At 37.3% G+C, this 11,823-nt stretch overlaps 1 protein-coding gene across 3 annotated transcripts in view; it reads right to left on the reverse strand.

Moving 5' to 3' along the window:
* Window positions 1-10,246: 10,246 nt before the first annotated feature.
* LOC143281705 (bifunctional protein GlmU-like) overlaps window positions 10,247-11,823 on the reverse strand; it is a 2,893-nt gene continuing 1,316 nt past the window's right edge. For all 3 annotated transcript variants that reach the window (XM_076586966.1, XM_076586967.1, XM_076586965.1), the window contains exon 3: window positions 10,247-11,159. In XM_076586966.1, coding sequence (XP_076443081.1) covers window positions 10,911-11,159 — 249 coding nt within the window. In that variant the 3' untranslated portion in view covers window positions 10,247-10,910. The remainder of the gene's footprint in view (window positions 11,160-11,823) is intronic.

The following is an 11,823-nucleotide window of genomic DNA, read 5'->3' on the forward strand; positions in this document are numbered from 1 at the left end:
CCATTCAATACAGAGACCCTTGACCACTACCATTCAACACAGAGACCCTTGACCACTATCATTCAACACAGAAACCCTTGACCACTACCATTCAGTACAGAGACCCTTGACCACTACCATTCAGTACAGAGACCTTTGACCACTACCATTCAATACAGAGACCCTTGACCACTACCATTCAACACAGAGACCTTTGACCACTACCATTTAATGCAGAGACTTTTCACCACTACCATTCTACACAGAAACCCTTGACCACTACCATTCAATACAGAGACCCTTGACCACTATCATTCAACACAGAGACCCTTGACCACTATCATTCAATAAAGAGACCCTTGACCACTGCCATTTAATACAGAGACCTTTGACCACTGCCATTCAATACAGAGATCTATGACCACTACCATTCAACACCGAGACCCTTCAATACAGAGACTTTTGACCACTACCATTCAATACAGAGACCCTTGACCACTACCATTCAACACAGAGACCCTTGACCACTATCATTCAACACAGAGACCCTTGACCACTATCATTCAATAAAGAGACCCTTGACTACTACCATTCAACAGAGACCTTTGACCACTATCATTCAGAAAAGATACCCTTGACCACTACCATTCAACAAAGAGACTTTTGACCACTATCATTCAAAAAAGATAACCTTGACCACTACCTTTTCAACAAAGAGCTGTAGGCATTTAATTTAGAGAAAAGAAAAATAAAACAAGAAACTGATAAAAGTGATGAAAATTGAACAGCCATAAGGGAATATCCACCAATATCTTTCATCAGTGGTGTAGCAGAATGAATTTTGATTCGGTTTGGCTTCGTGTTTGGTATGGGAAATGTTCAGTTTGGTCTGGAAAATGTCTTGAAAAAATATGGAGTTTTGTTTGGTCAAAGCTGTGGACATCCTGTACATTTTCAACAATCATGCTCTGTGTATATAGAATGGAATAGAATAGAAAATATGTCATTATTATTTAGTGTACCAAGGTCACAAGGAATATTGAGGCGGTGGGGGGGGGGTAGTACATTAAAAGGTACAAACATGAATATAAAAAAACATATACAAGCGCAGCTACAGTAGAATGTTTGACACATACATGTGCAAATCAGTACTAATGACCCGAGGAGAGCATCTCAAAAATCAAATGAAGCTGAAGGTGATTCGTCCTGGCTGATTGATTTTGCTTTTCTGGGTAGCTACTTATGATACATATTGTCCAGAGAAAGTAGATCAGCCCCGGCGATCTTGGTGGCAGTTATTACAATTCTGTTCAGAGGTGTGATTTCTGCCTTAGTAATGCTTCTATACCAAACATTAATAGCAAAGCTTAATACACTTGCATTGACAGCTCTGTAGAAATCAGCCATGCGCCATGATTTTGTTTTTTAATTCCAAATTATGAAAATGATGGCATGTGATTTTTTTTTTTACCTCACTTGTGTAAACAAAGTGAGTCTATGTTTTAACCTGGTATTCGGTTGTATGTGTGTGTGTCGGTCTGTCTGTCTGAATGTATATCTGTGTGTCCGTGGTAAACGTTAACATTGCCATTTTCTCTGGAAATACATCGTCCGTCAATACCACCATTTGGCTTTAAGATAGTAGGAAAAAAATCTTTACAGTCATACCAATAATAGTTCTTAAGTCTCCCGAATTAAGCCCTGTTTCCCGTATCATTTATGGTTTATTTCGTTGAGGCTGTTTCCTGGATTCCAAAAACACCATATTACCTACTGCATCTCAGTTGTAGTAGTGTTGGTGATGCTTACTACGAAGATGACATGACCTTGTTTTTCTTGTTCACAGTTAAATGGAGAGAAATACAAAATCTGGACAGAACACATACAGTGACACAGACTACATCATTGCCGTGTTTACTGCATATGAATCTTTTAAAGTGGATACTCATTTAACTAGAATGAACATAAAAGAGAAATTGAATCAACCGTGCCGTACTTTCCCTGGCGTGTGTAACTAAACTTGCACATCTATGTAGATCCAGAGAAAAATGACTAAATGTTGCTGTGTGATTGCGGCGATAGCAACGTCTCCTTTACCACAGACTTTAAAGAATTCTTAAATTCCAGAGATACACCAAAATAATGTGATTTAAACAGCGTTATGACTTCAAATACTGCAATCAATTTATTGCCCTTAAGAAAGCATGCTTAACTGTTAATTTTTGAACGTCATTCATGGATCCGCAATAGTACAGTGACTAAGACAATTTCTTCCCACCCGAACATGCCGGGTTTGAATCTGTGCTCAAGCCTTTTTTTTCTTTCTTTTTTTCAACCTAAAGCTTTATGATAACAAATACAGAATATATTTTAAGGATAAAATTCATTAGATTTTTATTTTATTTTAAGAGTATCACAAGTGAATCTTGAAGGCCTTGCCTCTCTTGTTTGGTTTGTGGGGGTGGCAGTATTTATTGCAACACATTCTTCATTTCTAACTTCACTACTTACGTACTAACTGCCCATTTTGCCGTCTGGCATGAAGGGCAGCAACGAAGACAAGCCACTCTTGTCTGTTTTGGGCCAGTCATTGAATGGTACCCCAGGTGTGCTTCAGGGTACTGAGTTCTCCTTCCACTGTTCTGCGCCAGGTGTTCTTTGGCCTTTCTTGCGTCTGCCTACTGGTACCCAGTGAAGGGCTCTCCGCATGATGTTAACATGCTGTCTTCACTTGACATGTCCAGTCCATTTCCACCACCTTCTCATGATGATTGTCTTTTGTTTCTTAGATTTATTTCAAGTCTTGTCTTCGATCATTGAGTATGTATTGTATTGCTCGGCGTTGACTTTGCTTGTTCGTTGTGTACCTGCATACTTGCTCAAAAGAAAACTACTGGTTTTATGTGAACGACTTTACAGGCATGTTATACACAGTTCTTTTTTGGATGATGAAGTGCTCTTTTTCCAGTTGTTAACAGGATGCTGGAAATGGAAATGTTGGCAGTGTGGTTCCAAGGAAACGTTTACATTTCGGCATTCCTACATTCGTCCAGCTTCTTTCTTGAATGATGTGTATTATATTGTGTTTTTTTTCTATATTCCAGTGTGTTTATTTCTGTTCTTTTTTTTCTAGACTTATTTTAGTACCTGTGTAGTTATTTATTTGATTACACATATTATACCGTGACCCCCTGGTGCAGACTCCGGCAGGGGTCTGATTCCAATCCTGTGCAAATTGTGTTACTTCTGTTTGTGTTTATGGATTTGTTTTTGTTACCTGGTTATTTATTCATAATTGTTGAGTCATACATGAATTAAATTCTGAATTTATGTTGTAGTTTGAAACAGTGTTCAACAGCAAAATAAGAAAGCAAGCATAGAAATATTCAGCATGCGTTCCAGGATGGAAGTATGGTTAAAGCATATTCAGGCAAAAAATATAGGCTTTGATATTTGAAACAACTGCCACAAGAAAGGGGATGATTGAAGGGCAAGGCAGTGTGGTGGGGGTGGTGTATCAAAGAACAGTGTATGATTCACACAGGAAAATCTTTCTTTCTTTCTTTTTTTTAATAAATTAATTTTTTTTTTAAATTAATCAGTTAGAAAAAAATGTATATCTGAATATATTATGATTTAAAAACCAACCAACCAAACAAACAAAAAACAGGGGCTGCAAAACAAATGTACAAGAAAGAGACTGATCTGCTGGCTGCTATATGTCCAATACGTCTGTTTCTCGTTTTAACAGTGCAGTGTATTTTTTACATGTATTGGAACTGCGCTGCCTATTTGAAGAAAACCTTTTTTCTTCTTCTTTTTTTTGGGTGGGGGTGTGGGTGTGGGGTTAAGAAAAAAGTTGGATCATTCAGTATCCTTCTTGTACAGTTCCTCTCCTTGTTTTCGGCCATATTCCATACCTGTGAGTGCGATCAAATATGATAATCACAAACGATGAAAACAGTTAAGATATTTATATTACTACCACTCTTTTAAGATACTTATATAGTGCCACTCAGCCTTTGAGATGTGGTACAACATGACCATTCTTCCTGACCAGAGCAAGAATTTGTTGGGGGGAGAGGGGAGGGGTATGTAAATGTAGTATGGGATGCTTGATGTACACGCGTTTATATTCATCTGAAAATAAATGTGTGTTTTTGAGGGGTTTATTTCCACACTGCCAGTGTATTCCTGTGTTCCATCACCACTGGCGTTTGGTGATGTGTACACAGTTTTTCATGTTTGTATTGTACTGCCAAATATTATGTACTTTTTGGTGTAAATTGTGTGTATATATACGCGTGTGTGCTTTAGATTAAAGCATCAGTTTTCGTGTTGTCACACGACTGATCCATGGGGTAAGGCAAATACCGAGTACTTCATTACTTCCAATGAGATAAATTCATTTGTGGTGTAAAACAGATAGACAATGCTCAGTCATTCAGTACAACATAAAATGCTTGAATGCTCTATTTGACATAAAGCTCACAAGAAATAATCACAGGGTGAGCAGAAAATATACTAAAATGAAACATGGACAGTATGATAACAGCAGGGTAGACCTGGAGGGAATAGCAGTGCAGTATCGCAGATATCACAGGTATATCTCAATTGTACTGGAACTGTGCCTTGATGGCCGCTTCTTTCAGATTGGTAAGACCAGACTGAGACACTCCACACATTAAATTAAGAGTCATAGTCACTGCAAGTCATATAAAATCCGTTAGAGAACTTACACACACACACACACACGCACACGCGTGCGCATGCACAGATCACTGGCACTACCCTGGCTGAAGGGAGGTACCAAATTACAGACATCTACCAGTAAAAAGGCAAACTTGACTAACACCATACAGCTTACCCCGAGTGAAGCCTCCCCCAGATTATTAGAGGTGGTGCCTCATATGCAGCAAAGTTGTGGTCATGTCTGCTACACAACCACATGTTGATCCCTCTTTGGACATAATTAAGTTGACTTGACCTGGGCTGCATAAATAACATGATTGATTGGGACCACATAGTCATATCACTGTCTTTTTGGGGAAAGAAGTTTGTTGTGATTTCTTTTTCCCCAAGGTCTTTTTTGTTTGTTGTTTGGCTGGGCTGAGATTCTCAGCAGTGTCTCATTGTCTTCATGTAGTTTTCTGATGCATGCAGAGTTTGCAGGAAAACATCTTGTTGCACTGTAACTGATCGACCTGAAGATATTGACAACTGGAATATATATACTTGCACTTATATGGCTTGCTTGTTCAGTGGGAGAACTGAGTTGCACTACCAATTTGTGCCTTGTCAGCCCGAGCCCTAGGCCTTATATTGCAAGAGCGTCTGTTGTCTTTTTGTTTGTTGTCGAAAGAACATTCTACTTCCCCATACGAAATAAGCGTGTGCTGTTTTATGTATGTGTGTCATGAAGTAATGTGTGTGAGAGTGGACATCTACATGTGTGTGTACTTGTCATTGTGCATGTCCTCTTGAGAAGTTTCTGAGATAATATTTGTTCAAAGTGATAGTGATGGAAATGATAACGTTGTAGATGATATTGTCTGTGATTTTTTTTTCTTTGTTGAAAGATTGTTAAATTATGCGTTGCTGGATTGACGATTTATTCACGTTGAGAGATGTTGTATTTTTTGCCTTGACTTTGGTGACCAGTGACTTACACTATTTCATGTAATTTTTCTTTAAGAACGTACTTCATATCACTGCCTTTTCATCTGTACTGGATTGTGTAAACTGAAATTGGACTTCATCCTGATAGTATGTGTACATATATTCATTTCTTTTATTGAAAAAAAAAGTGTCCTGAATATTGTGTGTCAAACCTGGTTTGTCTTGTTTCTTTTGTGTGTGTGATTTTCTTTTAGATTCTTTTCTTTTTTCTTTCTTTTTTAATTTTTTTTTACTTATTTGATCAATCCTTTATGTATTTGTCCAGTTAGTGATTTTTTTTTTTTTATTTTTTTTTTTTATGTATTTTCTTTAGAGTATGCTGTATTCGGTTTTATGAAACTGTTTTAATAATTTTGCTATTCATGAAGCTTTGCGTCCCTTTGTTTGATTTGTTTTTTTCTTTTTCAAGTGGATGACTTTTGAATTCGAGAATCATTGCAGTCTGTGATTTTTTAAAACAGCAGAATTCATGCCATTGTGATTTACAGTCAAACGAAAGTGAAAGAAAAGAGACTGGGGGTGGGCTGGGGAATAAGGGGAGGTCACAGTTGGGTTACTTCTGTCCCAGAAGTCTCTGGGGTTTTTTTTCCTGTCCTCTTCAGCCCATCTCTTATCACCCCCACAATCCCTGGTTCTCCTCTCCCCCCACCTCTCCTCGCTTTTTTTTTTGTTTTTTTTTTAGAATACTATTTGCTTATTTTATGCAGGCTGGCTTCTGCTAACTAAACACAGAAGTTAGAAGTATTAACATATCTTTTAACAAAACATCACAAACAAAAACAAAAAAAAACCAGCTAGAATTTTGGTAAAAACCAGTGGTAAAAATAAAAGGTTTGTTTCATTTAAGGTTGAGAACTTTTGTGTTTTATGTTTGTTCGTTTTTGTTTTTTTTTATTTTTTTTTCTTTTTAATCAAGTTTTGACTTATAATAAACTCGGGATTTTTCCTTTTTTTGGATGTAATGTTTTATTTTCTACCAAGTTTGGAATATGTGCTGTTGATGATTATTCAGTGCATTCAGGAGAGATATATTTAATACAGTTGGGTTAATGAATACCAGTCATTTTTAAGTAGGGACACAAGAGTACATAAAGTGGAGTGATGGCCTAGAGGTAATGTGTCCACCAAGGAAGTGAGAGAATCTGAGCGCGCTGGTTCGAATCACGGCTCAGCCGCCGATATTTTCTCCCCCTCCACTAGACCTTGAGTGGTGGTCTGGACGCTAGTCATTCGGATGAGATGATAAACCGAGGTCCCATGTGCAGCATGCACTTAGTACACATAAAGAACCCACGGCAACAAAAGGGTTGTTCCTGGCAAAGTTCTGTAGAAAAATCCACTTCAATAGGAAAAACAAAAACAAAAAATTACATGCACGAAAAAATACAAAAAAATGGGTGGTGCTGTAGTATAGCGACGCGCTCTCCCAGGGGAGGGCAGCCCAAATTTCACACAGAGAAATACAATACTGTATTACAAACAATACAATACTGTATTACAAACAGTGAAGAGGACAACATAAACTGAGTGAAATTCAGCCAGTGTTTTAGATGTATTCTTCCTTATTTGTGAAGGTGGTGGTGCTGGGTGGGTTTTTTGTTGGGGGGGTTGGGTGATTGTGTGTGTTTTCTTTGTTTTGTTTTTTCATCTTATGTTAGCCAACAATTTCTGCAGATTGATCAACATTATCATTAAAGTGCTAGGTAATTTCCAGATGCATAATTATGAGAAAAGCCTTAAAAAAGACTGAAAAGTAAAACATTTACTTTCTTAAAGTCCACCTTGTGTAGGGTGACATGTTATCAGCATTGTAACTGAGTACAATATAGTTTTGTTTTTGTACCTTTGAGCAATAAGGAATAAAGCTGTTTTCTGGTAAACATTTATCCTAGCGCAAGTAATCTTTTTTATGTAAATGTGAATATTATTGACAAAACGTTCTGTTTTCTTTGTCAGTTTTGTGCATAACTTTCAATGGATAACAGATCCTGGGAAAAGTAAATCTGCAAATGACCTGATATTACAGAAAGCTATGTACAGAATAAATGATGTGATGTTTGAGAGTTTGGTTGTGAAGTCGTGTTGGAACATTTTCATTCATTATGAAATCACGACTTCTCATTACTGTTAACTGTACATAGGTGTACTGTTATCTATATATTCAAACTAGTTGAAAAACATTTGTCTTCTGTCCCCCTCTGTTCTTCATCACCTTCTCCCTTTCTTTCTCCTTAACCTTTTCCTCTCTCCACCTTCTTCCTCTGCCTTTGTTGTGAAAACAGAAGTAACAAAGCAAAAAAGAAAGGAAAAAAAGGATGTTGCAAAGTTTCAAGTGCGATTATACTTCTTTTTTTTCTTCTTAAGTTCCCCAACAAAAAAATTAGCGTATGATGACTTCTCTGTTGTTGTTTTTTTGTTGTTGTTGTTGGGGTTTTTTTGTTTTTGTTGGGTTTTTTTCATTTCCCATGTAAGATGTTGATGCATGTTAGATCATACTCGTCTCTTCTGATGACTTTTCAGTTCATCAGTTGCTGCGAACATTTTGTGCTTCCTTTGTTTCCATGTTAGCATTGTTACTTACCTTTACTTAGGATATCGAAGTTTTGGAGGGAAACAGTTTGTCATCTTGCAAGGAAATTGATGATATTGCATGCACAGACAGAAGAGCTCTCAGAACTGTACTGGTGGTTTGATCATTCTTATACTCATGGATAACAACTTCAAGGCATGTTTCTTTTGACGAAAAAAAGAAGAAAAAAAAGACACATTATTCAAATAACCCTTCAGAACTGACATCACAAAAAGAACTGGGGTGAAAGAGATAGCAACAGAAGAGAAACAGTTTTGTTTTTTTTGTTTTGTTTTCCAAGCTCAGAAGATCCTGAAGCTGAGAATACTTGTATCTGAAAAAGAGTCCATCGCATCTCCATCTATGTTTGTGTCAGAGTATAATAACTTAAAGATGCTATTCTTGAGTATAAGATTGATTGATTGATCAATGATCAATACAGTTGATCAGTGAAGCACAATGAATTTGGGGCACATCTCCCAGTTTGGTGGGTAAGGCAGTCTTGTGTAAGTGGTGCACACAAATAAATGACAAATCTTCATTAACATTGTCTGAAGTTCCAGTCTGATGCAACCAGCCTTACAATTCAGGTTGCGGTGATTACACAAAGGCCTGCTGTGTGTGCTTCCCTTTATAAAAGGCTACAAAGCATCCTTTGGACTTGATTTTAAATTGTATTGTTCTTTTTTTGTCACAACAGATTCCTCTGTGTGAAATTCGGGCTGCTCTCCCCAGGAAGAGCGCATCGCTACACCGAGAGCACCACCCATTTTTTGTTATTTTTTCCTGCATGCAGTTGTTTTTTCCATTGAAGCGGATTTTTCTACAGAATTTTGTCATGGACAACCGTTTTGTTGCCGTGGTTTCTTTTATGTGCACTAAGTGCATGCTGCACACAGGACCTCTGTTTATCGTCTCATCCGAATAACTAGCATCCAGACCATCACTCAAGGTCCAGTGGAGGGGGAGAAAATACTGGCGACTGTGCCATGATTCAAACAAGTGCGCTCAGATTCTCTCGCTTCCTAGGCGGACACGTTACCTCTAGGCCAACACTCCACTTATTTTTCCCATGCTCAGATGATTTATTCCAACAAGCCAAAGCCCCTCAGGAAGGGGATATATACATGAAGATGAGAAACTGGCATATTAACACATGTTCATTTCATCTATTTAAAAAAAAAAAAAAAAAAAGTTTTTTTCTTGACTGGCTTCTGTCTGAGGAAAAATACATCCCAAACACATTCCTCAAACTTTACCTTCTCACTGTATCTTTTTGTTGTTTGCTGGTAGAATAGACTAAAATGATAAAGCAGCTAGTAGGAATTAGGGTAATGGTGCGTACTGAATGTTTTTTCTTTCTATATATGGAGCAAATTAATCCAGCAAAACTATTTTCTTGCTCTTGGCTGGTGAAATTTGAACTGTAAATGTGTTTACAGACTGATCCAGTGTCTAATATCATCCAGCACGAAGGGACATCGACGATATAATTGAACTGATATGAAGCGCTCAGTGACTGCACATATGCAGGAACAAAGGTAATAGTGCTCCAAAGCAAACACACTTTATTTTATAATCATTTACTGTCATGAGACATGTATCAAGCTGTTTTTCTTTTGATGTATATATACATTGTCAGTTTTGTTTTGTTGATCTATGTTTGATTGTAAAATGTGACTGTATTGCATATTGTGACAATGAATAAATTAACTCTTTATTTAAAAGTATTCATGTTGCTCGTGTTACAGATATAATGTTAACTCTCTCTCTCTCACACACACACACACACACACATACACATATTTTCTATCATTTTCTCTCTTCTGTCTCTCTCTCTGGCTGTCTGTCTGGCTGTCTCTCTCCAGCTCTTGAAAACACACACATGCATGCATGCATCCACACACACACACACACATTACATTCAACATATGTAAATTGTTTGTATTCTGTCATGTAAATAACACAACTTCATTGAACACTAGGCCTTACAACATACAACATACAGTTGGGTTTTTTTTAATTAAAAGAAAACTCACAGAGGCATTAAAAATTGTGTACATTTATTTATAATGTTTCCACCAACTTGTCTCTTTCATGGAGAAAAGTTTCATCCTTTAACTTCAATGCACAGTGCTCTTCGCCATTTAATGGAGCACTTTTTATTTTTAAAAATTCTCTTCTTCCACCCTTTTAATGAATAACTATCAAAATAGAACATTACACTCAATCATTTCACCCACACACATCACATGATGAGATGCTTAATCATTGAAACCAAAATTTTGTTTCATCCACATGAGACTGACAAACATCCCAGTGACTTGTGCTGTGCTTGTAATGATAATGACAAATGAGTTACAGTTTTTGACACTGACAGAGGATGTTCGTTCGTTTATTTATTTATAGTCTGTTCATCTAAGATGATGATATTAGACTGCGACAGAGGATGTATATGATAAATACATGTCACAGTTCTCCTCAATTTCAAGCACAGTACATTTTGCATTGCATGCGGATGCTGAAGTGCATTGGGTTACGCTCCTGGTCAGGCATCTGCTGAGCAGATGTGGTGTAGCATATATGGATTTGTCTGAACGCATTAACACCTCCTTGAGTAACTGAACTGATGCTTTAAGCAAAGTAACTTCTTCACCAGTTTCTTTGACTGTACACTTATAAGCTATTCATGTTGAGGGTAGACAACCAGTTCATTGTATCCAGTACTGTCATCTTTTTCCCGTTCAAATTTGTTTCCCTCACATTCTCCGATGACCACTTCGGCAGTGGTGTGGATGATAAGGTCATCGACAACATGTCCGCCGATGACACGCCCTTCGCTGTCGCTGAGAGAAATGTGAAGATGACCTTCACCCCCTGACAAAGTTCCCACCAAGGAGACAATTTCAAAAGGTCCATTGTAAGTCACAATCTGAAAGCAAATGCACAAATATATCAACGAGAGAAACAAAAGTGAGTGAACATGATTAACAGGGTATGTCATTTCTGTAAGCTGGGGAATATGTTCATGGGCACACAAACACACATACAATCACATACTCTTATTTCTTGCTTCATTGTGTCTTTACCTTCCAACCATCATAAAACATACTGCCTATTATTTTCTCAACATGTCTCTTTAGTTTCAATTAAATCCACAGTCTCTGTTTCAGTCAGTTGAATGTAAATTCAAAAGGCTGTTTCTTGTAAATCATAACATTATCACCATGCAGCACAGGAACTGTATGCATGTGTACAACATCATTATATATATATATGTGTGTGTGTGTGTGTGTGTGTGACAGATTTTCTCTGGCTAAACCATGTAGTCACAAGCAATGCCAGACATTGATTCTCTACACATGAACAGTTATATTTTAGCTGACCTGTGATGTCCTGTTGGAAATTTAAATTGCATAATGAGTATACAAATAACTTGTGGTAACAAGAATACTGTATAATATAGCCAAAACACACACACACACACACATTGGATTCATATATCCTGTGATACTCCACATTTAAACCAGCAGAAAATATAAGCACGAAATGTCAAAAATCAGTATGACATGGGATGCAATTATGACCTGCTCTCA

Source organism: Babylonia areolata, chromosome 4, assembly GCF_041734735.1.
Source record: "Babylonia areolata isolate BAREFJ2019XMU chromosome 4, ASM4173473v1, whole genome shotgun sequence".
Lineage (NCBI taxonomy): Eukaryota > Metazoa > Mollusca > Gastropoda > Neogastropoda > Buccinidae > Babylonia > Babylonia areolata.